The following is a 26,640-nucleotide window of genomic DNA, read 5'->3' on the forward strand; positions in this document are numbered from 1 at the left end:
TGTTAATAGCTTTTGTTTCTTCTGGGGTTTTTATTTTATTGGATATATGTCAATACTGACTCAATGTACGGCAGAAAATGTGAATCAAATATGAGCCATGCAGTTTATAACGCTTTGTTGGAGGTTTTCAGAAGAGCTGGCAGAAGTGTACCGGGACTTCGAGCTCCGGGTGGCCAAAGAAAGGTCTGGTGGGGGGGGGGCGGGGGAGTGGGGCGTAAGATGAACCCTCGCCAGAAAAGTTCCGGCCAGATTCTACAAAAGAGGAAGTGGGAGAAAGCGCTTACAATCTTCGGTCTCGACGATGGAGGCAGCGGGGACCCCAGGAATCCGAAGAGATGAAGATCCAGAGGTGCACTGGTCTTGAGCAGCCTCCACAGCAGCAGTAGCAGCTGCTGTCTCCGGCCACGGGTTCTGACTCTTCATCCTGCAGTGAGGACCGCGGAGAGGATGAACCTCTCCCAACCTGTTACAAGCCAGACAGCCTCAAAGAAAACTGCTAGGACACCAGAGACTTCAGTGATGAGTGAAGACCTATAGTAACTTATGCAGACCCCCGTTAGGAAGCCCAAGACCCGATTCAACATACCAAACAAATGGAAATACTAAAATGAATGAAAGAGAAGCTACCATTGTCCAACAGGTCAATTTTTTTTTTCTTTATTCGAGACAGGATTTCTCTGTGTCGCTTTGGCTGTCCTGGAACTCACTCTGTAGACCAGGCTGGCCTCGAACTCAGATATCCAGAGTCACAGTGGGGGTTACCACACAGTCGGGACTTCCTAGCTCATGTGAATCAGCATCTACTGCTGACCTCAGGGTATCAGAAAAGCCCTCAGAAGTGGGTTGACCAAGCTGTAAGAACGAGGCGTAGAGTGGCTTATAGCAACATTCAGAAATCCAACTTTGGAAACCAGTCTCCATCAACCTCCAGGCAACAAGCAGCGGTACAATCCCCGAATCAATCTCCTGTCAAGATAAAGTGGTGGCTGCTGGGCCTTGTTGCCGCCCTTGACGTGGGAATATTTTGGTTCTTTCATACTCCTGCAGTAGAAACCATTGCTGTTCAAGAATTCCAGAACCAGATGAAACAACTCCAGTCTAAGTACCAGAGTCAAAATGAGAAACTGTGGAAGAGAGGCACAACATTCCTAGAAAAACATCTGAATAGCTCCCTCCCTCGGCCCCAGCCTGCCATCCTGTTGCTCACTACAGCCCAAGACGCTGCAGAAGCGCTCAGATGTCTGAGTGACCTACTCTTCCTTCCGTAGTGTCTGCGCCATCCGGATTGACCGGGCAGGGAAAGCTGCTCAGGACAGTGACCTGTCAAGCAGGAAGTTGATCAGGAGCTGACTGATGGATTTAGAAATGGCCAGAATGCAGCTGTGGTACACCACTTGGAATCCCTGCCCGATGGCTCAATCTTGATCTTCTATAAATACTGTGACCATGAGAATGCAGCCTTCAAAGATGTAGCCCTCGTCCTGACTGCACTGTTGGAGGAGAAGACGCTGGAAGCCGGTCTAGGCCTAAAGGAAGCTGAAGAGAAAGTGAGGGATTTCCTTAAAGTCAAGTTCACCAGCTCTGACATGGCCAGCTCCTACAACTGTAGAAATTGAGCCAAACGGAGATACCCCATAAAGATACCAGACAGCAAGGAAGTCCACTTATCCTTAAGACAAAGGGGGTTTTTAGAAGAGTTTACCGAGCAAACATCCATCCTCAAGGAATGCAAGTTTTCAAGAGACATTCCCAGGGAGAGAGGATCTCCCCCACCCCTCCTGAGAGTCACAGGTGTCTTATCCTAACAGGGAGGAAAGATCAATAGAAACTAAAGAACAATGAACAAGACAAAGTGTAACTACCCATGTTTGAAATTGTAACTTTGTAAGTTGTAAAACTCTGTTCTGAAATGGTATAAAAGCTTAGAGCCTTGTTTCCTCTTGGTCTCTCTCCTGTCACCATAACAGAGACGACCCTGGTATACCAGCTTCAATTAATAAATTAACCTCATGCTTTTGCAGCGGTCTCTTTTTGGTTCTTCGAGAATGGGGTTACCCATGCCGGTTATTACACAACCACATGGAACCAGACAAGCTGAATGGGCTCTGGAACCGCATCTATATCCTCGTGCAGCCTGTGCAGCCTGAGAACGCTCTGAAAGCGGGCAGCTGCTTATGAGGGAGAGAACTGGAGACCTTGTAACCAGAGACAGATTTTGAAGCAGTTTTTGAAAACTGGTTTCTTTTTTAAAAGAAGTAAACTTCATACATAAAGGTGGAATAACTAAATTATTTATGCAGCCTAATTACCTGTGATCTGAGAGAATTGTTTCTCTGTTTCCGTTATGAACCGTGTTAAAGGTATTTAGCATACTGTACAGTATATGTGATTCCCCAGTGTCTGCCTTGACTCTGGCCGAATCATTCTTGCTGTGGTGTGACCGGTGAGAAAGCCTTGCTTCCTCCCTCAGAGAACCAGCTTTATCTTTAACTTGGGGTTTGTTTGTGTTTGTGACCTTATTAATGGCTGACAGCTCCCTCATTGCAGCTGTGGCTTTCCTCATAACTTTTTCTCTCATGCCATTTAAATGTGTGATCCTTAGCTCCTACCTATAAAAACAGAGCTGGGCGTGCAGTTTAGCAGCCCCTCCCCCACTGGCTTTTAGAGAGGGGCAGAGGGGTTTGGAGGTAGAAAGAGAAGGGAAATTGTTCAATAGAGAAGGAAAAGGAAGAAGAAAAAAAGATAGTTGCAAGCTGGGCATGGTAAGCCACACCTGTGATCTGCCTCAGTATTGTCTCATTAGTCAGGAGGAGCTTCAGAAGTTCAAGGCCAGCCTCATCTATATAGTGAGTTTTCTGCCACCCTGGACTACATGAGACACTGTCTTAAAAAAAATAAAAATTCAAAAACTCAAAAAGAAAAATGCTTTGTTTACACTTGGTTCCTTAGTAATGCCTCCTACCACACTAATGCCAGGTGAAGACTATGGACAACATATAGTTCTGTCCTTTCTGCTTAATATTTCTGCAAATTTAATACACTCTGAACATATCATCTGGTTTTTTTTTTTTTTTTTGGTTTTTGGTTTTTTTTTTTTGTTTTGTTTTTTGATTTTTCGAGACAAGGTTTCTCTGAGTAGCCCTGGCTGTCCTGGAACTCACTCTGTAGACCAGGCTGGCCTCCAACTCAGAAATCCGCCTGTCTCTGCCTCCCAAGTGCTGGGATTAAAGGCGTGCACCACCACCGCCCGGCCATCTGTTTTTTGTTTTTTTTTTTAAATAACCTTTTCCCTAAGTCTTTCCCCACCTTGTTATATATGCATTGCACATGTGTTTTGTTTTAGTTTGGCTTTATGAGACAGGATTTTTCTCTAGCCCAGGCTTGCCACATCTCACTGTGTATCTGAGAGAACCTTGAACTCCTGATCTTCCCATCTCTATCTCCCAAACCCTAGGATATAGGTGTAGGATATCATATCCCACTTCCCTTCGTTGCCAGGTGTGCCTCGCGCAAGCCTTTAATCCTGGAACTCTGGAGGCAAAGGCAGGTGGATCTCTGTGACTTCAAGGCCTACCTGATCTACTCAGCAAATTTCAGTCCAGCTAGAGCTATATCACGAGACCTCTGGATCTGCCAAGAACCAGCCTCAGCTTGGAGACAGGTTCTGAGGAAGGGGTGTCTGGAAGTGACGAAAAGGAACAACTGGAAGTCAGACTGTGGGTTACAAGCCGATGGCCTACATTCTGCTCCAGACAGCTTTCCAGATAGCTCTCTCTCCAGATAGCTCTCTCGCTCTCTCTGGCAATTCCAAAAACTCTCTGGATAGCTCATCTCTTGCAAATGAAAAGCCCAGTCTTTTATTTACATACCAATTCAGTCATTAACCCAGGTCCCCTTTGATTAACCCAAGAGTCAGTATCCCATGGCCCCAGCCCCCTGGCTCTCAGAAAGAGCAAACACGTAGTTTTTAAACGTTGCAAACTTCAAGGTTAAAATACCCACCCCTCACTGTGTAGGGCAGCAAAAAACATTAAAAAGAAAGAAAGGAGAAAAAGAAAAGAATCCCAGCCCTCCAGGCCATGGCCTCAGGTGAGTGGGGACCCTGGGAGATGATTTGGCCTCAGGTGAGTGGGGACCCTGGGAGGTGACTTGGCCTTAGGTGAGTGGGGACCCTGGGAGGTGACTTGGCTCTGGGAGTAGAGGCCTCATAAATAGAAGTAGTGCTTTTAGGAGTTGTTATTTCATGTGTTTGTTTTGTTTTGTTTGTTTGCTTGTTTTTGATTGTATGATATGCCTTTGTGAGAGCATGTGCCCGTGCCAATGCAGCGCTGATGGAATCCAGTAGAGGGCAACAGATCTCCTGGCTAGTGTTACCACGTGTCATCTCTATGAAACAGAGACCAAGCTAGCCCAGACATCCAGTCTGTAGGGGCCTGTCCTTGGACTTCCAACCTGTAGAATCTGAGAGATAAATTTCTACTGTTTACAAGCCACAGTTTATTACTGCAGCCCTTGTCAGACTAAGAGACTGAATGAATACATTGACTGATCCATTTGATTCTTGCTTGAATATCCCCAGACCTCTGATGGTTAATCTTACCAATCTGCTAAGGTTTGGAGCCACTGTTGAAACAAATCTCTGGGTGTTTCTGTGAAGAATTATCTAGATTATAAGGTGTGGGGATTAGCCCTAAATATGGACAGCTTCAGGCCATAGGCTAGGATGCCAATTTGAAAGAGAGGAGAAATAGAGCTGAACATCCATCTCTCTCCCTCTCTCTCTCTCTCTCCCTCTCTCTCTCTCCTTCCTCCTATGATGCGGTGTGACCAAGACCAGCATCCTCACATGCTTGCCACCATGGCATCCATGACCAAATGGACTGTACCCTTAACTGTGAGCCAAAATAAACTCCTCCTTCCTTAAGTTGCTTTTGTCTGATATGTCTGTCAGAGCATCAAGACAAGCTACTGATGTATACATAAATATGGAAGAATATCCAACTGGTTCCAACCTCTGTGGGAGAGATTAGGGTCATAATCAGCTAAATTTAGCCACTATTTTCTTTCTGGCAGGTTACTCTCAACCTTTCCTTTTTAAACAAATTTCAGGCTTATAGAAAAAACACATAAATAGGGGAAAATCCTCATAAGCCATTCATGGAGATCCACAATGTCTGCCACACTTCCTTCATCCTCTCTGATCTATTCTATATATTGCAATTTTTTAGTTGACGAAAAGCCCATTTTTCAAATGTGATTACAAGTTCACCCATATGGGCTAGCCAACTAGGCCAGCATTCTTTCTTGTTGGCTCAGACTTACCAAGAGTTATTGAGGATGAGATGGCAAACCTTTCAAATGGCGCTGGGTGTGAAACTCATGTTGTCTGGGGAAAAGACTGCTCACAGAGGGAGAAATTGTTTGATTGGAGTCCCTGGCTCTCTCCTCTCCCTGACATTGTCCCATAAATCCCATTTCTCTCTTCCTCTCCAACACCTGACCACTCGGAAAGCCTCAGAATAGAAAATGGTGCCAAAAGCCTAGCCCCACATTCCTGACAGCTGTCCCAATCCCCCACCTCACCTGAAGTCACCAGCCACCCAAGCCCCTTCTTCCCCTAGATGACCATACCAGGACATAAGCATAAAGCAAACATGTCATTTCCTTCACCTACAACCATAGTCTGTCCTTGACATTTTCTTGCCTTGGCTTGAGCCTGGTGAACTTTCCTAGGAGCTCATTCCCAAATAAACCTGAAAAATTTTTTCTTAATTTGGCTCAAATTGGCTTATTTTTTCCAGCAGAGAAAACCTATTAGAAGTGATTCAACAAAGACTCTGGGAGGCCCTTGCTTTGGACTAAGGTTGCATACCAGGTCCAGCAGAGCTGATCAAACCAAAGTGGAGTCAGTCATACTAAGTGCCAGATAATCTAAGTGAAAGGTTAAAGAAACCAGAAAGGTCCCAACAGTAAGAGGAGATTCCTTATTTGGAGTTAGCCAAATACAGAAGTCTGAAAGCAAAGTTGAGCCATGGTTGTGATTCTGTGTTCCTGTCTTAGGAATCCAAGTCCTGCTCTTACTGCCTGTATAAAGTGAGTGCACGAGCACTCCAAGGTACAGCTGAGGGGATGGTGTTTATTGTAGATAGGAGGGAGAGTTCAGTCTGAGGCATCTGGAAAAGTCCATAGCAGGAAGAGAAAGTTCTATATTGAACTTGGCCAGCAGAGAAGATCAGGCCATGAGAGGAGTGGGCACTGGGGAGAAAGATGAAAGAGATGGGGGGGGGGAGCTCTGTAGGACTAAGTGCCTGGCTGAAATGGTGGGTTATATATAGGGATGAGAAGCTTGGGGAACTGAAGCCCAAGAGCTGGAGAAGTTTAGAGTAGGATGGGTTGAGAAGAACTAAGAGGAGCCACAGGTACAGAGTAAGCCTGGAGGCCAGAAGACACTGTGGTATGCTATTAGGCGCCACAAGTAGCCATTTGTCTTGAGTTTCGCTTTGCACTGCCTAGTGAAATCTCCCACACTATTGGTGTGGGTATTCTGTCTAAATTCCACCCCACAGTTCCTGGCAGCAGCCAGGAATGCTCCTCCCTACAGACAACAGCCAGGTAGGCCTGGCCCACTATAAAAGGGGCGTGCCCTCTCCTCTCTCTTGCCTCTCTCTTCTTGCCTCTTGTCCCCTTGCTTCTCCTCCTCTCCGTTCCTTTACCCCCTCTGTCCACATGGTCATGGCCAGCCTCTGCTTATCTACTCTTTCCTTCTCTCTGCCTTTCTCTGCCACTACTACTCTCTTAACTCCCCTCCCCATGCCCTAAATAAGCTCTATTCTATGCTATACCTTCGTCATGTGTCTTGTTCTCTCAGGGGGAAGGGGTGTCTCGCCATGAGCCCGCTGAGGCACCCCCTTCCCCAACACCCAGATAAAACATATCTTAAATAGCTCTTTCTCTTTTTATGGTCGTAACAGTTGGTATAGTGAAGGCTGCTTCAATTCATGAATTCTCAATAACAGCTAATTACTCGGAATTTGGCTTTTTTAAAAATATATATATACAGACTCCCTGTGTAATGAAGGTTAGCTTCTTATTCCCAATCCTTTGTATACCACCTTCTGACAGAAGCAAACATTGAGACAGTAAAGATCAAGGCCCTTCGAAGGCTAGCAAAGTAGGGAAGTGATCAACAAAAACTTCAAAAAGTCCGCTCTAATTCCAAAGCATACTCCCAAATTCTAGGTTATGAGTCTCTCTGATTTTTAGGGCTGTGTTTTTATTAAACTTGTGAAAGGATTATGGTCTTCATAACGAAACAAGGGGAGATTGAATTATGGGTTAAAGGAACAATTCATACATTTGGCACATCTTTTAAAACAAATATGGTGCGGGGCTAGATGAGGTGGCAAGCCTGTAACCCCAGCCGCACTGAAGGTTGAGTCGGGACAACTGCTGACTGTTATGAGCTAGAAAACAAGACCCTCTCTCTAAAAATCCAACTAGGGTCTATAGGGATGGCTCAGTAATTAAGGGCATTTGCTCTAGCCGAGGACCGGGATTTGATCCCCAGGGCCCGCATGGTGGCACATAAATATGTGTAATTCGGCTCCAGGAGCTGACACCCTCTTATGACCTCCACGGGCACCAGGCACACACGTGGTGCAAATGCATTACACGCAGGCAAAGTACTCACACGTGTAAGAAATAAATATAAGAACAAAACCAACCTGTCTATCCAAACAAGGTGGGGTTTTGTTTGTTTTGTTTTGTTTCTTAACGCCCCGTGCTTGAGACGACGAAAGGAGACAGTTATCTGCAGAAGAGCAGGCTCTCCCCGGCCGGTGCGCCTGCCTAGGGGTCTCCGGCCTCCTCCCCCTCCCGGCAGCCTTTGCGCGGGGAGGCGGGCCTGTGCCTGACTCGCCCCTTCGCAGGCTGGCCGGCGGGAAGTTTGAAGACGCGGGCGCCCGCAGAAGCTCCAGCAGTCGGGCTCGCGCTCCACGGTGCGGGGCTGGGGCTGGGGCTGGGGCTGGGGCTGGGCCCGCGGGTGGGTTCTCCTCCGGAGTCAGCGAGCGCTGCGTGACGAGGACGCGGACCCTGCCCGGACAAGCGACCGCGGCACTGAGCAGCGGCCTGAAGCCGCGGTGCGGCGGGCTGACCCCAGCCAGGGCGCCGGAGTGGCTTCCGGGCCGCCCGTCAGGGATCGAGGACTTGGTTGTCACGGAGCCGGGAGCTCTCGGAGAGGAAAGGGAGACCTTGCACACACCCCACGCCTGACGCGCCGAACCCCGGGGCACGGCCTGCGCATGCGCACCCCTCTGCCTTCCTGCCCGCGCACGCCCGGTACCCGCAGCCTCTGGTCGGGTCATGGAGGCCTCGGGAGGCGCTCCCGATCCGGGCGCCTTTCTGAAAGGTGAGGAGACACGCCCCGTCGAGAGGGGGCTGTGTTCTAGGGTCCCAGTGCCTGATTGTTTTTCCTGGACCACTGGGATCGGCTCGCATCCCAGGTCCAATCATATCTCAGGTCTCCTTACCCCCGAGGTCCTCACACATCCTAGACTCAGGGTAGCCTCACTTTCGGGGTCCCCTCACTCAGGATCCCCACACACATTCACGTGTGACCGTCAGCGACCCCCGGAGTGCCTGCCTTGGCACCTATGTGTTCCCCAATCCCTCCACTACACCCCGCTGCGTGCTGAGCCCCAGAGAGGTGGCCGAAGGATCAGGTCCTATTCTTAGCTTTCTGAGAGCCTCTCGCCTCTATGGCCTGGGCAGTTGTGGGATCAGGAAAAGTCATAATTCGGTAATAATGTGATGGCCTCTTGAGGGCCCTACCTGAGTAGTGCTGACATTTGTGGAGCTCTCCTATTTTCGTATTTTGGTCGTGCCAACAACACGTGCCCAGAACACGGGACCCTGGGTGAGGGAACTCCAAATATAAATATATACTATATATTTATATATTATATTAATTATATTATATATTTGTTATCTTATATACACACACATATGTGTGTATATATATATGTGTATATATATATATATATATATATATATATATATGGAGAGAGAGAGAGAGAGAGAGAGAGAGACAAGTTCGCCTTCAACTTGCTATGTAGCTGAGGCTGGCATATCACTCTTTGACTGGTTTGGTTTGGGGGCTTGGGAGGGCTTGCTTGTGTAACAAAGTTTCTCTGTGTGGCCCTAGCTTTCCTAGGCCTGGAAACTCTGTCTTAGTTGGTAGACTACTAACTAGGCTGGCCTCACAAATCTGCCTGCCTCTGCCTCCCAAATGCTGGGATTAAAGGCGTGCACCACTATCACTACCACTACCACTAGCACAGACTTTGGCCTAGAACTCTTGATCCTCTTGCCTCTACTTTATAATCCCTATATGCTAAGATACCCAACTTCATATAAATAATTTATTAGAACTGAGCTAACTATATTAGCTGATTAACCTACTATCTATGCTATGACCATAAAGTCGTGTTGTTGGAAGATAGTCTGGGCCGGAAAGCCCAGAATGATGACTATATCTGTTTCTTTACAGAAAGCACAATCCAGGATAATTAAGCCTGGATGAGGAAGATCTAAAGTACTACCAGAATAGCAGTGATGATGTTTTGAATAGATTCCTGATAGGAAATTTTCACTTTTTTCCCTAACATGAGAAGAACCTGTTGTGGGAGGGGGTGTGCAATTGCCAGTGTGTGGTGCCTGCTAACATTTTGCTTATTTTCAGATATTGTGGCCTATGTCGAAGTATGGTCTTCCAAAGGGACGGAGAATTACTCAAAGACGTTTACAAAGCAACTTGAGGATATGGGGGCAACGGTAAGAAACTGATATCAAAATGACTGATAACTTCCTGGTGTTTTCTTGTTCTGGAAGTTGTTCCTTAGAAGACGAAGGACTTAGCAGTGGGTGAGTGGTAGGAGACAGAACAAACAAACCCAATTCAAGTTGGACAGTAGTGCTTACAGAGGCGATGGTCTTGGCGGGATTGTGTGAGGAGGAGTCTGGTAGGAAACGTGAATCTGGCCTTGGTACAGTGAGGGCTGGTACTTGGAGTCAAGAGAGTAAAGACGCAGGAGAAGGAGCAGGTGTCCAAAGGAAGGCTGTGACCTTAGGAATATTGGAAACATCTCATAGGCATTTGATTACTCACGTCTAGAGCTTGAGGCAATAAGAGCTGTAGACTTTGCTGTGGGGGTCAGGGGAGGCTGGTACCTTACTCAGACCCTGAGGAGTGCTGAAGGAGCAGGAGGCGGCCTTTTAGAGTGTTTAAGGACCAGTGATGGCCTGACTGTCACCCTGGTAAGAAGAGAGGGAAAAAAATTGCCAGGAGAATATCGAAAGCAAGTATGGAAGAATTGAAAAGGTGGAGATACAGAACAACAGAGCCTTAAGGAAAGGTGAGATGTGCTCAAGGCTTGACAACTACGAGGCGATTGCCTTAGTTCGCTTTCCCTCTATAGAGGTCAAGGCGTTCAGGGTGAGTCTTGGATTCCTGGCTTAGGGAGAAATGGAGACAGTGAACACAAGCTGCCCTGATAGGAAGCTGTGCTGGCTGGCTTTGTGTGCCAACTTGACACAAGCTGGAGTTGTCACAGAGAAAGGAGCTTCAGGTGAGGAAATGCCTCCATGAGATCCAGCTGTGTATGGAAGTCCAAGGATCTAGCAGTTGTTCAGTCCCACAAGGCAAGCAGTCGAAGAAGAGAGAGTAAATCTTCCTTCTCCCAATGTCCTTACTCCAGCAGAAGGTGTGGCCCAGATTAAAGGTGTGTGCCACCATGCCTTTAATTCCCAGATGATCTTGAACTCAGAGATCTCCTTGTCTTAATCTATTGGAATTCATAGCCACTATGCCTCAAGAACTCCATGCCAAGATCCAAGTCAGAAATTTATTTCCCAGCCTCCAGATTTGGAGCCTTTCAATTCTGGATTGTAGTTCATTCCTGATGTAGTCAAGTTGGCAACTAGGACTAGCCATTACAGAGGCTTTGCTTGAACAGAGCATGCTGGCTTGCTCACCGGCATTCATGGGCTGCTCACTGACAGGCTGAGTAGAGGAATGAGTGACTGGATAACTCTTCACGTCTGAGTGAGGATTAGGGTGTGGTGAGGTGGCATTAGGGTAGTACTGGCCTTATTTAGCTCTAACCCCTCCACCCTTCCCTCCGTGAATCGGGTCAAAGCCTGAGAGCAGAGGAATCTGCACGGGTGCCCTGCCACTTAACAATAGAGTCAGAACCCATATACTCATTGTAGAAGCAGAAAAAATCCTTAAATTGAAATTGTATTTAGTATTCACAGGTTCGTAGCTTAACAACTCTGGGGTGAGGATAGGGGGAGGCTCTTGAGTCTGACGGAGAATTACTGCTGCTCTTCGAATCATGAGAAGAGTTTAGCAGTTTCCTGCCACCTCAAAATGAAACAGTCCTAAGTAAAACTGTGATAAACCAGGGACTTTCTGTATGGAAGGTCACCCTACTTTTTATTGAAGGGGCACATAGCATGTCTTGTTACAATGGCATGTGGTGTTCCATTTTGGGAAGGCCAGTGTATATTTCATGCCTCTGTCTAGATGCAGTTCATGGCAGCTCAGTCCCAAGTGCGGGATGGGATTTGATCACATCCTCCCTTTAGGCTTGTAGTAAGTATTCCTCACCCTTTCTGAAAGATATTTCCAGGTGCTTCTTGTTGTCTCATAACTCTGATGACAGCCTTGGGGAAAATGTCCCTGGGCGCTCAGCTGGGCTCTTTCTGGTGTCTTGAGAAAAGCAGTTTACAAAAATAACACCTGTGCATGTCTGAAACCGCTACTCTGCGGGGCTTCGAAACCTGAGAGAGGCCGGTTGCCATGTGCTTTATACCCCTCTCATGCTGAGATGTAATTCTTGGCCTCCCACACATATAGGCAAGTATGCTAGCACTGAGCTAGGTCCCCAGACTCTTTTCTGTTTTTGAAAGGCAATTTAAAAACTGTGGGTGGAGAGCCAGCGCACCATGGCATGTGTGTGGAGGTCAGAAGACAACCTGAGGCCATCTCCTACCATGCTGGGCCTGGGGAACACGCTTAGCTCCTCAGGCTTCATGATTCAAGTGCTTTCCTTTACCCACTGAGTCTTATCACCAGACCCTGGGTGCTTTGTTTTTAATTGCTTTTATATTTCTGGTGTACAGTACATTCCAGGGAGGATAAATTCCAAGATCTCCAATAGATGCCTGAACCTATAGATGGTGGCAAACTATCTGCTCACATACCCATGAGCCTGGCCCAACTACTTGGGAGAATGAGGCAGATAACCAAGTTAAAGGGTACCTTATGGAGATCCTGTATCACAATTAAAAAATAAATGAATAAAAGGTTAGAGATGTAGGTATAAAATTCAGTAATAGAACATCTGCCTAGTATGCTTGAGACCATAAACTGAAGTCTCCCCAGCGCTGGGGTTATAAGCACACACTACCATTCCTAACCTTTTACACAGGTTTGGAAAACCAAATTGAGGCTGTTAATGCCTACAAAGCCTCACCATGTGGAGACTGAGCCTTCTCCACAGTCCCAAACAGCATATTTTTGACATGGCTGTGTGAATGTATTTGGTTCATATTTTAGCGGATTGTAAAATGTTCGCATGCACTCCTTTTTCCTTGAAGGAATGTCTTCATTACCTTTTTGACACAAATGTCTCACTCTGTAGCTGTCCTCAGCTGCATTGCAATGATCCTCGTGCCTGTCTCTGGAGCACTGGGATCACAGGCCTGTGCCCCATGCCAGCTTCTGAATTACTTCTGACGTCAGATTGCTTTGGTGGTGTCTGATCTAGGTATTTCTCCTAGCTTAAAGTTTGTCTTATCTCTTTCTTCTCTCCATTTTCACCCTTTCAACATTTGTTCCAGGTAGTCTCTTAAAATTCCATGATGGCATATGTGCTGGCTAGTTTTATGTCAACCTGACATGCTGCAGTCATCAGAAGAGGGAGCCTTAGTTAGAAAATGCTTCTATAAGATGGGCTTTGGCAAGCCTATAGAGCGTTTTCTTAATAACTGGTTGATGGGTCCATTCTGACCTGGGCTGTTGGGCCTGGATTCTGTAAGAAAGCAGGCTGAGCAAACCATGAGGAGCAAGCCAGTAAGCAGCACACCTCCATGTCCTGTGCATCAGCTCCTGCCCTCGGGTTCCTGCCGTGTGTGTTTCTGTCCTGACCTCTCCTTCAGTGATGAACAGTGCTGATGAAGCATAAGACATAAACCCTTTCCTCCCCAAGTGGCTTTGGTCCTGGTGTTTCATCACAGCAACAGTGACCCGGACTAGGATGTGTGATTGGTGTAGCACTCTGTTGACACTTGAGCTGTGTCTCGGGAGGGTTCTTTTGATCCAGAATGCATGTTTTTGAGTTGAGAAAGTTTTCCATGTTCATTTCTTGTATAATTTCTGCTTCATCTCCCCAACTTGTATATGTTTCAACTCCATAATTTGGCTCCAGGATCATGATCTCTGCTTTTTATGGTCCTGTCTTTCCCTGTTAAAAATTTTCTGTATGCTCTGTTGGAGGGGAGACTTTCTTTTCTTCACCTGGCTACCTATTTTTTTTTTTTTTTTTTTACATTCTTTAATTTGTAGTAACCCTTTAGGTCTTGACCCTTTTGAAAATCTGATCTTATCACATGTCTTAGGGTTTCATTGCTGTGAAAAACACCATAACTAAGGCAATTCTTATAAAGACAAGCATTTAATTGGGGCTGACTTTCAGTTTCAGAGGTTCAGTCCATTATCATCATGGTAGGAAGCATGCCAGCAGACTTGGTGCTGAAGGAGCCAAGAGTTCTACATCTTGACCTTCAGGCAGCTAGGAGGAGCCTCTGGATCACACGGACCAAACATGAGCATATGTATGAGACCTCAGAGACCTGCTTGCACAGTCACACATTTCCTCTAACAAAGCTATGCCTCCTCCAATAAGGTCACACCTCCTGATAGTGCCATTCCCTATGGCCCAAGCATTCAAATACAGGAGTCTATGAGGGCCAAACTTATTCAAACTACCACATCACATAAATATGTAGTCATCTCAAAATACTGTTTTTAACTTTAATTAGATATGTATTCTCCTTGATGTTTCTTTCCTCTGAATTATATCTTCTCTCTTTATCATAGAGGGATATTTATTTATTTACCTATTGAGACAGGCTATCAAGCTGGCCTAGAGCTGACGGTGTACAAGAAGATAGCCTTGGATATACGACCTTCCTGCTTCCACCAAAGCACTAAGATTGTAGTTCTTTACAGTCATACCTGGTATTTATGGTGCTGAGAATAAAGCCCAGTGCTTTGTGTGTGCTAGGCAAGCAGCTAAGCTATGCCCACAACCCAGCATGACAAGTTTAAAAAAAACATTTTTTTAAGATTTTACTTATTTTTATTTTATGAGTGTTTCATCTGTAAATAGGTGGTCCTCGGGGCTCCTCCCCATTTGCTGTCTCCATTTCCCTTTGTACTGGAAGGATTCCTATTCGGTTCTGTACTTGGAAGCTTTATTGTGGGGGGCAGAGGTGACTAGAACAGAAGCTTTATTGGAGTTGGGGGTAAGGGTTACATGAATGCTAATCCTCATTCTAATTGCAGCAGGTGTATTTGGTAGGGAGAGGTTGAAACAGGGTCTCAGTATGTAGTTCTGGTTGTCCTGGAACTCTCCATGTAGACCAGGCTGACCTCAAACTCATAGAGATCCTCCTGCTCCAGCTTCCTGAAGACTAGGTGCTGGATTAAAGTTGTGTACCACCATACTATACAAAAGTGGGTGTGTTTTTTCAAGCATCTTTCCACATTCACCTCAGTATTTTTCTGTTGTAAGGGTTTTGATCATTTCATTTTGACAGATTTTGAATGGTCTTCCTTTTAATCACTTAAGAAATTATGGGTAAATAACAGTAAGTATTTTGTTTTTATCATTTTGTCCGTAGGTTTCAAAAACTTTGAACAAACAAGTGACCCATGTGATCTTCAAAGATGGATATCAGAGCACCTGGGACAAAGCCCAGAAGACTGGGGCAAAGCTGGTTTCTGTCCTCTGGGTTGAAAAGTAAGTAGTTGTGATAGAGACTGGAGCAGCACGGTTAGCGCCTGTCGCTGTTAACAACATGCCATACTCGCCATGCAAGAACTCACAGCTGTGGAAGTTCAGTGTCTCAGGTATCTATAGGTTGTTTCTTTTGAGACACAGTTGGCCTGAAGGTGGCCATCTTCCTATGCTCTCATGACATTCCCTCTATTTGTGTCTTTGTCTTCATTTCCCCTTGAAAGGTCATGTCACTTCTTTAATACACGGTCTCTAAATGCAGTCACTTTGAGGTTTAGGTAGTTAGGAATGTAAGTTTGTAGATTTTGAGGATGCAATCCATTCTTCAAAGGGAAACTTATGTGGGAGTTAAAGTTGGTAGGTCAGGGCACACAGTGTGGAGACTTTTGTGGGGGTCAAGTAGACTTGTTTGAGGTTTGGCCTGTTGCTATATATTGTAATGCTAAATTCTGTACTTAAGCTCTAGGTCTACTATGAGTGAGTCCTCAGGTTTACCAGCTTTTGTGCAAACCTTATTCCTTAATTTAAAACTACTGGTTGAATAAAGATGCTTACAGCCTATAACTGAGCAGAAGAGAGGTAGGTGGGACTTTGGTCCCAGATTTGGGGTCTGAGGCAGGACCATGAGGAGGATGCCTGAGGAGCAGAGAGAAGAGGCGAAGACTCCATGGAGTGAGAACTGTCCTTGAGTGCTAGCCAGTCGGAGTCAGAGCAGTCCAGGCAGAACATGGCAAGTTATAGCTTGGGATTACTGATAGGCAGGTAGATACTAATAGCTTAGAGGGTGGATATCTGCCTAGCTCTAATGCTGTTAAAGCCTATTATAAATAGAAAAGTTTTGTGCCTTTTTGTCTGGGAATTAGACGATCCAAGGCAGAGTAGAAACACCCATCTGATATTAATATTTACCACAACAGAACTGTGCTGGAAACTGAGGTTAGGATGGGAGCCGACGGTGGCGGTAGCAGGAAGCTGTTGGTTGTTCAGACCAGAGCAGGTCTGGTGATGGCTGACGAGTTCAGGATTTTAAAAAGTCGTGTGTATATGCATATGTATAATTTTCTGTGTACATGGGCTTGCTGAGGAAGGCTGTTGTTCATTACCTGACCTAAGCTGGGAACTGAACTCAGAGCCAGAAAGGTGGTTTGGCCACTGGCTGATTCGGGGAAGGCTTTAGAGACCTGGAATGGAACACATCAGAGTCAGGACTTTCTGTTGAGATGTGCCAAATCCAGTTTCGGATATTTCCTTATACAGTGCTCAGTGGAGGTGACAAGCAGGTGAGTGGGTAGACAAATTCAGGGGGAGATTGGCAATTAATGTATGGGAGCCATCTGTACTGGGGGTTAATTAAAGCTACATACCAGCAGTGAGCCTTGTAAACAGACGGAGGAGAAATAAAGTTGAGTGTTCTGGATCTGAAAGTCGGGATAGGAAGGAATTGGAGTAGGCCACTGAAGAATGAAGAATTTATATTTGGGAAGACACAGTTGAACTACCAGGATTCGTGTTTCTGACCTCAGATGTGGTCCTGTCCTCACTGGGAAAGCCTCCAGCTCACTTAGCATCAGCCGAATGGCTCAGTTATGACTCTACCTGGGCTTGGGTCAGATTCCGCAAGGTAGGAGCTCTGCCTTGGCTTGAGATGGCAGTCATAAGTCCTGGTCTCTGCCACTTCCATTCCATCAGCTATAAACTTGGCTTCTGTTACTCCCTCCTTGAGTTGATGATTTGTTCAGATACAGTAAAGTATTCAAGAAGAACTCTCCTCATCTTCCCTGGGTGTGTTAGGTTGCTGCCCTCACTCCTCTGGTCAGGTGCTTGTCAGGAGCAACCAAGTAGAAGAGATGCACAGGGTGTTTGGCCTGAAGCCCCCATACCCTCTGCAAGAGCACTACTTCTCTGTATTTTACAAGATGTGAAAGCTCATCAGCTGTCCTTGCTGGTGTAGGATTGAATCTTCACTGCTCACAGTTTTGTTGAGTAGGGTAGAAGTTTTAGCCTCGAATTCTCAGTTGACCCTTCTGGGCTAACTGAATTGCTACCATAAGCCAGTCATTGGCAGAAGCTTATCAAAACAGACCATGATAAAGGATTAATATTCAGGAATGTTAGGGGTGAAAGCTTTGTGACAGGAAATGTAACAAAGACCAGCTAGATCTCAAATTGTAACATGCAGATTTGTTGTAGGCCATGTTTAGTTTTACAGCAGGATGCCTCAGAGAGTGTAATTAAAGCTACATACTACCTCTCCCCAGCGTCCCTGGTCAGCCTCCTGCCCAGGACTGCTGCATTCCTGCCAGGTTGTCCAGGAACCCAGCACTCAAATGCTTTCTCGTGCCAAGCTCAGCCTTACTATATTCTTCACTGTTTTCATTTAGATTTGTCTTAGTTTTCTAAGATAGCAAGGTGACTCCTTTGTGCTGCACGATTCAAGAAATGTCCTTTTCTAGAGCCCTTAGTCAGATTATCTGTCCCAAAGAGAAATTTGTTGCTCAAGTTTCTTCTACCTTGGGTAGTTAGTTAAGGAGCTAGAATAGGGGAAACAGATGTGTTCTAATCGTTAAATATAAAGCAAAGAATGGCTCATGTAATCCCTGTCCTTGGGAGGCTAAGGCAGGATAGTTGCTGTGATTTCTGGGTTAGCATAGGATACGGAGTAGGGTCTTGTCCAAGAACAAACAACAAAAATAAAAACTTTTTTTTTTTTTTTTTTTGGTGTTTCGAGACAGGGTTTCTCTATAGCCCTGGCCGTCCTGGAACTCTATAGACCAGGCTGGCCTCAAACTCAGAAATCTGCCTGCTTCTGCCTCCCAAGTGCTGGGATTAAAGGCGTGTGCCACCACTGCTGGGCAAATAAAAACATTTTTAAATAGAATATAAAGAGAGGTTCTCTGTGGCATTATTGAGTGACAGGAAGTGGAAGTTTTAGTGCTATGAACTTAACACATATGAGATTATCCCATATTCACAACTCTAGCAACCAGAAGTGTTTTTAGATTTGGAGATATTTACATCAGTTTATTGGATGAACATCTATAGTGTGAAAATCTGAAATCTGAAATGGTCAAAGGTCCAGTTTTAGTGACTGGGAAATGTAGCTTGATTGTGGAGTGTTTGCATGAAACTCTTGAGTAGACTAGTACATAAACCAAGTGTGTGTACGCCTACAGGAGGACAGTAGGTTAAGTTCATCCTTGGCTGCATAGGAAGTGCAAAGCCAGCTGCGATACGTAAGACCCTGTGTATTAAGGCATTTGTGTATTGCTTTTCTTGTTAACCCTGTCTCAAAGTGAAAAAAAAAAGAAAAAGAAATTTCAGGCTTTGGATTTTCAAAATAAGTCTGTTCAATCCTAAAATATTGAACTGTAGTCATTGCATGTGTCTAATGATTCTACCCATCTTTACGTTGGTGTTATATGTATTATATCTACATATACCCTAACTTTTACAACATACTGTATCATTTTTTATTTGACAATTACCTATATGTTAAATATAGTAAGAAAGCATCTCATATTCACACACATAGATATAGATGCTATTCTTCTTGATAATCAATCCTGAAGATCCAGGTTTCCTCCAGTACTTTTCTTAAATAATTACTCTTCATTAAATTTTTATATTCATTTATTATATATATGTTAAATTTAATATTTATTATAAATTGCTTAAGTAATTTTTCACTGGCATAATGAATAGTTTCATTATCTCTTAGAAGTCATACCTCACACCCTGCTACCTCCTGCCCCTGGTAGCCCTCAGCTTACCTTACAAGATAGGCAAGCACTGTAACCACAGGGTGACACTGCAGCGCACTTGTGAAATTCTTCATGTGTTCTGGTGATAAGAGTTTTATCGTACATGTTATTCATAAACCTTGTTTTTCTCTCTTTATGTATTTTCTAATCACTCTTTTAGTTGTGTTTCGTTGACATAGAAACTTTTTGTTTTTCTTTTGTTTCTTGTGCTTTACATGCCACTTTTGAGAAACCATTGCCTAATCTAAAGCAAAAAAATTATATTTCTGCTTCTTTTGAAAACTCTTCTTGGTTTATATAGTGTATTTAACTGTCTATTCTGAGTGAACGTTTGTGTATGATAAGGGAGGGTTCTACCTTTGCTTTTTTACATATTGTAAGGTTGTTGCTCCAACACCACTGTTTGAAGAGATTGGTGTTTTTGAAGCCATTGTTAAAAATTGGCTAACATTATAGGCTTTTCTCCAGATCCCAGTTACCCTTCCCTTTCTTTTAAATTTTTAAAATTTTGATTATTATTTACATATTTGTATGTGGAGGGGTGGGTGTGCGGGCATGCTTCCCACTGTTAATCTTTGTGTATTGCTTCTCTGTGAGTTTCACATCATGTTCCCCATCCCACTCATCTCCCCCACCCCTCATACCTACTGTCCACCCTTGCCACTCACCACCCCCAAACAGAAAAAAACCAAATCTTATTGTGGAAGCTGTAGTGTGTCACAGTGTGTCCCACAATACAGTCTATTGTTTGCACTTCTTTGCTTGCAAATATTCATTGCAAGGACTTGGTCTGGTATGAGGCTTCTGGCTTTTGCTACTCTGTCAGTACTGGAACCTCACTGGGACTCCTCTCAGCCTGTCATTGCCCTGCCTCGTGGAGATCTGTAGTTTTGGATCAGTAGGACCAGCCCCTTCATGCACTCACTGATAGGGTAGATGTTGGGATGGGCTGATTCAAGTCCTGGATCTGAGCCTGAGAGATGTCTGAGCTAGTCAGCCCGCCAGCTCTCCCACTCATGCCCTCAAGGATAGCTTACCAGCATTACCAACAATTCCCACAATACAAGGGCCAGCTCTACGTCGCTGCCCAGGTGAGGTACAGGCCTGGCTATCCTGAGTGTTGTAACCAGTGCAAGACATGGCCAGTTCTCCTCTCATGACCCCAAGGCTGGCTCTCCCACCTGCCCTAGATGACAAGGGATGAGGGAGGGGAGGAGGACATTTCTTCCTTGTCCACACCACTGCCCAGCAGACAGGAGGCAGGACTGGCTTTCCCACATCCATACCCTTGGGGCAGGCTCACCTGCAACCCTCGCATCCAGGGCCAAGTCTTCTGTGTTGCCCAGGTGAGGGTTGGGGCTCCTGCTCTCATTGACACTGTTGGCCAGCTTTCCAGGCCACCACCAGGGTGAGGGCAAAAAGGAGGGGAGGGGAGCTCTTTCACCGATGCCACCACACAGCAGATGAGAGCCTAGGCTGGCTGCCCCATGTCCTTGGGGCCAGCTCACTGGCAACCCTACATGCAGAGCTGTGTTGCCTGGGTGAAGTACAAGGCCTCTCCCACTCTGGTGACCTTGGGGTCAGCTCTCTTGCCTGCCATATTTGGCAAGGGGCATCTCTTCTTCGCCGATGTCACCACACTGCAGACAAGTGACAGGGCCAGCTCTTCTACATTTATGCCCTTGGGACCAGTTCAACCCCACCCCCCACCCCCCGGACACACACCAGGGTCAGCTCTACTATGCTGCCCAGGCAAGGTACAGGGCCCACTCTCCTGAGTGCTGCAGCTAATGAGGGGCTGGGGCAGCTCTCCTGCTCTTATGACGCCAGGGCCAGGTCTCCTACCTGTCTCAGGTGGTGAGGGGCAAAGCAGGAAGGAGGGCTTTTCCTCCCTCATTCATGCCACCACATGGAAGACAGTGGTAGGGTCAGCTCACCTGCAACTCCTACAAAGTGAGTGGCCAGTCCTGCACAGGCCTCAGACATAATACATTCCAGAGTGTCGTCCTAGACCCAGGGTGTCCACCTGGCCTTTGTTGTAACAAACCCTTGCTGCTACGGGCCAAGAACCCAGATGTGGCCCCTGGTAGCAGCACAGACCAGGACCCCATGGTAGTCCCAGGTGGTGTCATTGGCTACTCACGCCAAGCTATTTCTCACTACCCTCGAGTCTCCAGTTCTGCCTCTCTTCACTGTCCCCACTTCCTTCTGTTTTTCTTTCTCTTCCATTTCTCCACCACTTGCTGCACTTAGTGGCTCCTGGGGTCTCTGAGTGTCTAGGGTTGTCTCGGGAATGCTATGCCCCGCCTCATGGCACTGGACAGGATTGAGCTCGAGCATGGTCTGTTCCTGTATGGCACTGGAGTTGGTCATCTCAGACTTATTCCTTACCCAGGCGTGTCATCTTTGCAAGGGTCTTCAGTCTTGGGCTTACTCCATCTGGAGCCCGCAGTCGGCACCAGACTGATTGGTCATCTCAGGCTTGCTTTTTTCAAGGAATGTTAGTCTATTAATCATTCAGATGTTCACAGGTCAGAACACTGAGCAAAGACATAGCCTCTCCTCTCTTCCACCTACTGATGCACATGTGACCCAGTGGTCATGTGTGTGACATCTTGGGTCACCAGATTCCCATTGTGTGGGGACACAAGGGTTCAGACTATAAGTCTCTGATGGAAATGCCCTTCTTTTAGAGAACAGGAAAATTTATGTCTGAGAAAATAAACAATGAAGACAGAATAATTAAAGATCAGCCTGGTTCTCATCTCTTGGGTTTTCTGAAGAAAGTTAAAATTTTAAAAAACTAGCACAAAAAGCATTGAAATGTATGTTAGCTGTTGTCAGCCTGTTAAAGGAAGCTTTAAGACTGCTGCAGAGACCGGACCTAGGCCTGTCTGTAGAGGAGCAGTCCTCAGGGGTCAGGACCTAGGCCTGTGAGGAGCAATGGGGTCAGGTGACTTACAAGCAGGTGAAGGTGCAGTGGCCACTCACCTCTCCAAAGCAGTTGGTGACCGAAATAGTGATCAGCAAGTATACAGCTTTAAGTATACTCCATCTGGCTACCCTTCTCAGTCTCCACATGCTTCTAGTGTATGCACACTCTGTTTCATGCTGATCGTCCTCTTAGAAAAGGGGGTTGGACTGTAGGTGGTCTTAGGCTTATGGAAGGTAAGAAAGCAATTTGGTGTCTAATGTGACATGAGGAAAGCTGGTGCTGGCAATCTTCGGGTGACTGTTATTTTCCCAAGTGCCTTCCCTTCCTTTGTATAATTACATGTTCTCTTTTAGCACCTAGTTCAGTTACAGTCTCCTCCAAAAGGATTCTGAGAGCATAGTCTCTGTCCTGCAACAGTTCAGGTAGAGCCAGCCAGCCTGCGGAAGAATGGAGACTGGTGGGTAGCCAGTCTGCATTGTTCTGACCCTCACTAGGTCCAGCCTGGTGTTCAGCGCCTAGAACTCAGGTCCCAGGTCAGATACACTTGTATTTTCTCTGCTAAGACCCCTCAAACACTCCTTCCATGTGTCTTAGGGGGAACCTATTGGGATCATGTGCAAGCCAGCTGAATTTTCAGATATACCTGTCCTTACCTGTTCAACTTCTCAGTATCTAATGTGATAGGTCTGTGTTGGAGAATAGTACACTGCTGCTTAGATGACTCACTGACTGCTTTAGAGGATGAAGGGCAACAGTTTGGCAGAGGTGAAGGAGTAACAGGGCTGGCCCAGCTGAGGATATGGAAAGTGACAGGGGTCCTAGTGGCACCTCCCTGGGCTCTGAAGTGTCTAGAGCTGGGTCTGTTGTCAGGGCTATACCTTGAAACATTTTTCCTTGGCCACTAGATGGGGCACTAATATTGTGCATTCTGAACTGTCGACGTCTAATAGGAAGCATTTTTTGTTACTCGTATTTGTGGAGTGCTAGACAAATGTGAGGCTTTCTGCTATTAGTGGGGTTTGTTTTATTGTTGTTAATTGTGTGTCTGTGTGGGTATGTGCACATGAGTTACCCAAGGAGGCCAGAAACATCAGATCTCCTTGGATCTAAAGCTGGTCATGACCTGCCTGACATATTTATCTACTGATCCATCTCTAGCCTTGTTTTTCTTTTTTCTTTCTTTCTTTTTTTTTTTTTTTTTTTTTTTTTTTTTTTTTTTTGCCTTACTTTTGAGACAAGGTCTCACTTTGTAGCCCAAGGTGGCTTGAAACTCACTGTGTAGATCATATTGGCCTGGAACTCACAGAGATCTAACTGCCTCTGCTTCCAACATGCTGAGATTAGAAATGTGTATAACTATGCCTAGCTCAGTGTGAACATTTTTTTTCTTAAAGATTTATTTATTTTATGCACATGAGTTCTGTACCTGTCTTCAGACACATCAGCAGAGGGCATCAGTTCCCATTACAGATGGTTGTGAGCCACCATGTGGGTGCTGGGAATTGAACTCAGGACCTCTGGAAGAGCAATCAGTACTCTTAACCTCTGAGCCATCTCTCCAGCTCTCAGTGTGAGGTTTTATCAGTAGCTTCTTACCTGTTCGCCTGTGTGAACATGCAAGTCCCTTGCCTAGATTTATGTTGCTGGCATCCTGTTTCCCTTCATGTGGGGACTAATGGAATTCTGGATCTGAGCCTTTGCATCCTGTCACTATGATCAGTAAATTGTTGAGAAGCTTGTTCTAAAGTAGGACAAAATGCATCTTCTCTAACTAGTATGAATCAAGGCTTTCCTGGGGAAACTTTTACCTACAAAAGACGATTAGTAATTTAATGAACTCAGGCAGATGGTCTGTGAGTTAAACAACTTTTGTAAAGCAGAAGGAGGGTGGTAGTGCTCACACACCAGAGCTGGGGCAGGCAGTCCATGTTAGCTGACCTTGTGCTTGTGGTGACTGGGGTAGTCTTCACGTGGTAAGCAGATCCCCGGGTTCCGTCGCCCTCCTGTTCAGATGAGTCCCTACCATCTCCTCTAGCTCTTCCATAGAGCACGCTGGTAAGAACTACTCTGTGAAACTTGTAACTGTGCTAGAACAGAGGCACGTAAGACAGACTCACATCCTGCCCCTCTCATCGTTCTCGCTGGCCTTTCTTGTTTGTTTGTTTTCTTTCTCCCTTTCTCTCCCTCCATCCCCCACCTTCTCTCCTCTCACCATTTAACTGTAGCTCAGGATGGCCTTGAGCATCTTTGTGCCTCTGCCTCCCCAGTGTTGAGGTCATTGGCATGAGTCAGTGCACCCAGCTCTCCTGGTAGGACTATTCTGAAGCCGTGGGCTTCTGTAGGCTTAGTTGATGGGCCTTTCTTAAAAGCAGCTTTGTAAAAGTGTAGCTTAAACCACGTGTGATGGCTCATGTCTGTAACACTAGCATCTGGGAGGCTGAGACAGAAGGATCATTGAGAGTATCAAGGCCAGCTTGGGCCTTATAACTAGTTCCAAACAACACTGTCTCTAAATGTCCCCTCTGAGTTTATAGATCGGTGTTACCTCACAATCACTAAAGTCAGAAGACCAGGGGTTTATACACCCAGAGTACCACCTGCCCCTTCCCCTCACCCCCAGCTTGGAGCAGCTTGTGACCTGGATTCTGTAGACAGACGTTTGTTTCCCTGCTGTAGGATTTCAGGCAGACGGACTCTTCTCACATGGACTGTTTGGCTTCCTCCACTTGATGGATAGTTTAGAGATTTCTCCATGTTTCGTGCAGTAATAGTTTCCCTTCGTTTGTCTAGCCAAGTAGTATCCATTGCATGTACATACCATGGTGCACTTGCCAGTGGTGGAAATGTGAACAGTTTTCCATTTTTGGTTACTCTGAATGAAGTTGTTATGGAGATTTGTGTTTGTGCCTTTCTCTGTTTTCATTTCTAGTGGTTTATCACCCAAACAAGGTGGCCGCATGGTTTTATGTTCCTCTAGCAGTGTGAGTGTTCTTTTGTTCCATGCCTTCACCCACACTTGGGATTTGTCCATTATCTGTATCCATAGCAACCTCTCATAAGTTCTGATTTACATACCATACAATTTTCTCAGTTAAACTATACAACTTACTGCTTTTAAACATACTCAAAGAGTTGTACAGCCATCACCACAATTTTAAAGTATGTTGTACCTTGAATTGAAGTCTGTGCCATTTAGCTTATCACCCCATGTCTGAAGCCTCAGCAGCTGTTTATCCACTTTCTGCCTTTATAGTTGTCCAGTTCTGAGTATTTTTATATAAATGCAGCTACATAGTGTGGCATTTTGCTAATCTGCATCTTAGCAAAATCTGTTATGTTGTCCCTTTTATTTGCTTCCTTTTTCTGATCAAATCTTTTTCTTGATTATATGAATGTATATGCACGAGCATGCTCAAGCACACACAACACACACACACACACACACAACTACAACTTAGGAAAAATGTTTTTTGGACTCCCAATTCTAGGTTATAGTCCATCATGGCAATCATGTCACTGCAGCAGGGGGATGAGAAAATTGGTTCTCTTCTATCCATGGTCAAGAGCATGGAGCAATGACTGTGCATGTGTTAATAGTACTCAGCTCTGCTCCTCCAGTCTTATGCACTCTAAGATCTGTTTCCCCGGGAATGGTTTCATTCACACTTAAGGTGGGTCTCCCCTTCTATAATGTAGTCAAGACAATTTGTCACAGTCATTCTAACCATAACCTAGACAGTCCTTTACAGAGACATCTTAGAGGCCTGCTTCCTAGGTATTGAGTTGTTAGTTCATAGTAACTATCACAGTGTAAAGGTACTTATCCCTTTTTTAATTTAAGTTTTATTGCATTATGATGAGAAAACATACATAATTTCAATTTATCTGAATTTGTTAACATTTAAAAGCATATTTTAAGTAAATAGAATTGCATCACATTCTACTTTCCCTTTTGTACCCCAGCTCCTTCTGGAGACCCCCTTTCAATACCTGCAATACCTTTTGGGTTTTTTTAATAATATTCTTTAAAATTTATAAAATATTGTAACAATAAAAATGAGTAATATAACAGTTGCTTGATATAAAACAACAATCAATTGAATAATCTTATGTAGCTGCTTATCTACAGCAATATTGAAAATACATGTTTTTCTCAATATAAATTTTAAATACCTCCAAACACATTAACTGTATGATATTTTAAAATAATATATCACTATTAGTTCTTTTAAATGAATATAAATAGATAAAGTCTGTTTGTTTTGTTTTTAGTAGGGCTTAAAATCTTGGCTTTTACTGTGGTACAAACCCAAAATAAGAACAATTTTTAGACATTGGATTTCATTGTAATAAGGCTATACTTCAGTGACCCTCACATCACCAAAGGATTTTACCTCCATTGTAGCTAAGCTGCGAGTAGGAGTGAATTGTAGGCACAATTTTTGGATACAGACTTCTTGCTATGTTCAAAACTATTTGACTTGAGTGATTGTCTTCATTCTCAGCCCATAGGGAACAGGTTACATTCATTTAAGAAATGGTGTGTGTATTAAGATGGTCTATCCATGAAGTCATTAACCAACTGTTTCAGTGAACAGTGGTTCTGCTTGGAGGGTAGCACAGACATTAGATGAGGGTAAGAATCTGGTTCATTGGCTGTGATGATTTTGAAAAGCATTCATTCAGAAAAAGAGTGTCGGGCAGTGGTGGTGCATTGCCACAGGCTGGCCGACCTGGGCCTCCCTCAACCCGCTGGAGAAATGGGGTCCTAATCAGGTCAACAAAGTGTAGGCGAAGAAATGATGGCAGAGAAGACACATGAAGTACAGGATCTGAATGTATTTCTTAAAAATGGCATCAG

The 26,640-nt window shown here is 45.1% G+C and overlaps 1 protein-coding gene, 1 non-coding gene and 1 pseudogene across 4 annotated transcripts in view; 2 read left to right on the top strand and 1 right to left on the bottom strand.

The window, feature by feature from the left end:
• The first annotated feature begins 335 nt into the window (after nucleotides 1-335).
• Nucleotides 336-2,178, top strand: LOC116068989 (annotated as a pseudogene).
• A 5,723-nt stretch (nucleotides 2,179-7,901) lies between these two features.
• Nucleotides 7,902-26,640, top strand: part of Mcph1 (microcephalin 1) — a 401,136-nt gene continuing 382,397 nt past the window's right edge. For all 3 annotated transcript variants that reach the window (XM_031339204.1, XM_031339205.1, XM_031339206.1), the window contains exons 1-3: nucleotides 7,902-8,407; nucleotides 9,740-9,831; nucleotides 14,968-15,086. In XM_031339204.1, the coding sequence (XP_031195064.1) occupies nucleotides 8,362-8,407; nucleotides 9,740-9,831; nucleotides 14,968-15,086 (257 nt within the window). In that variant the 5' untranslated portion in view covers nucleotides 7,902-8,361. The remainder of the gene's footprint in view (nucleotides 8,408-9,739; nucleotides 9,832-14,967; nucleotides 15,087-26,640) is intronic.
• Nucleotides 21,342-21,468, bottom strand: LOC116071807. Its single transcript, XR_004111172.1, has one exon. It is a non-coding gene; the product is annotated as a small nucleolar RNA SNORA17 (small nucleolar RNA).

Source organism: Mastomys coucha, unplaced genomic scaffold, assembly GCF_008632895.1.
Source record: "Mastomys coucha isolate ucsf_1 unplaced genomic scaffold, UCSF_Mcou_1 pScaffold22, whole genome shotgun sequence".
NCBI lineage: Eukaryota > Metazoa > Chordata > Mammalia > Rodentia > Muridae > Mastomys > Mastomys coucha.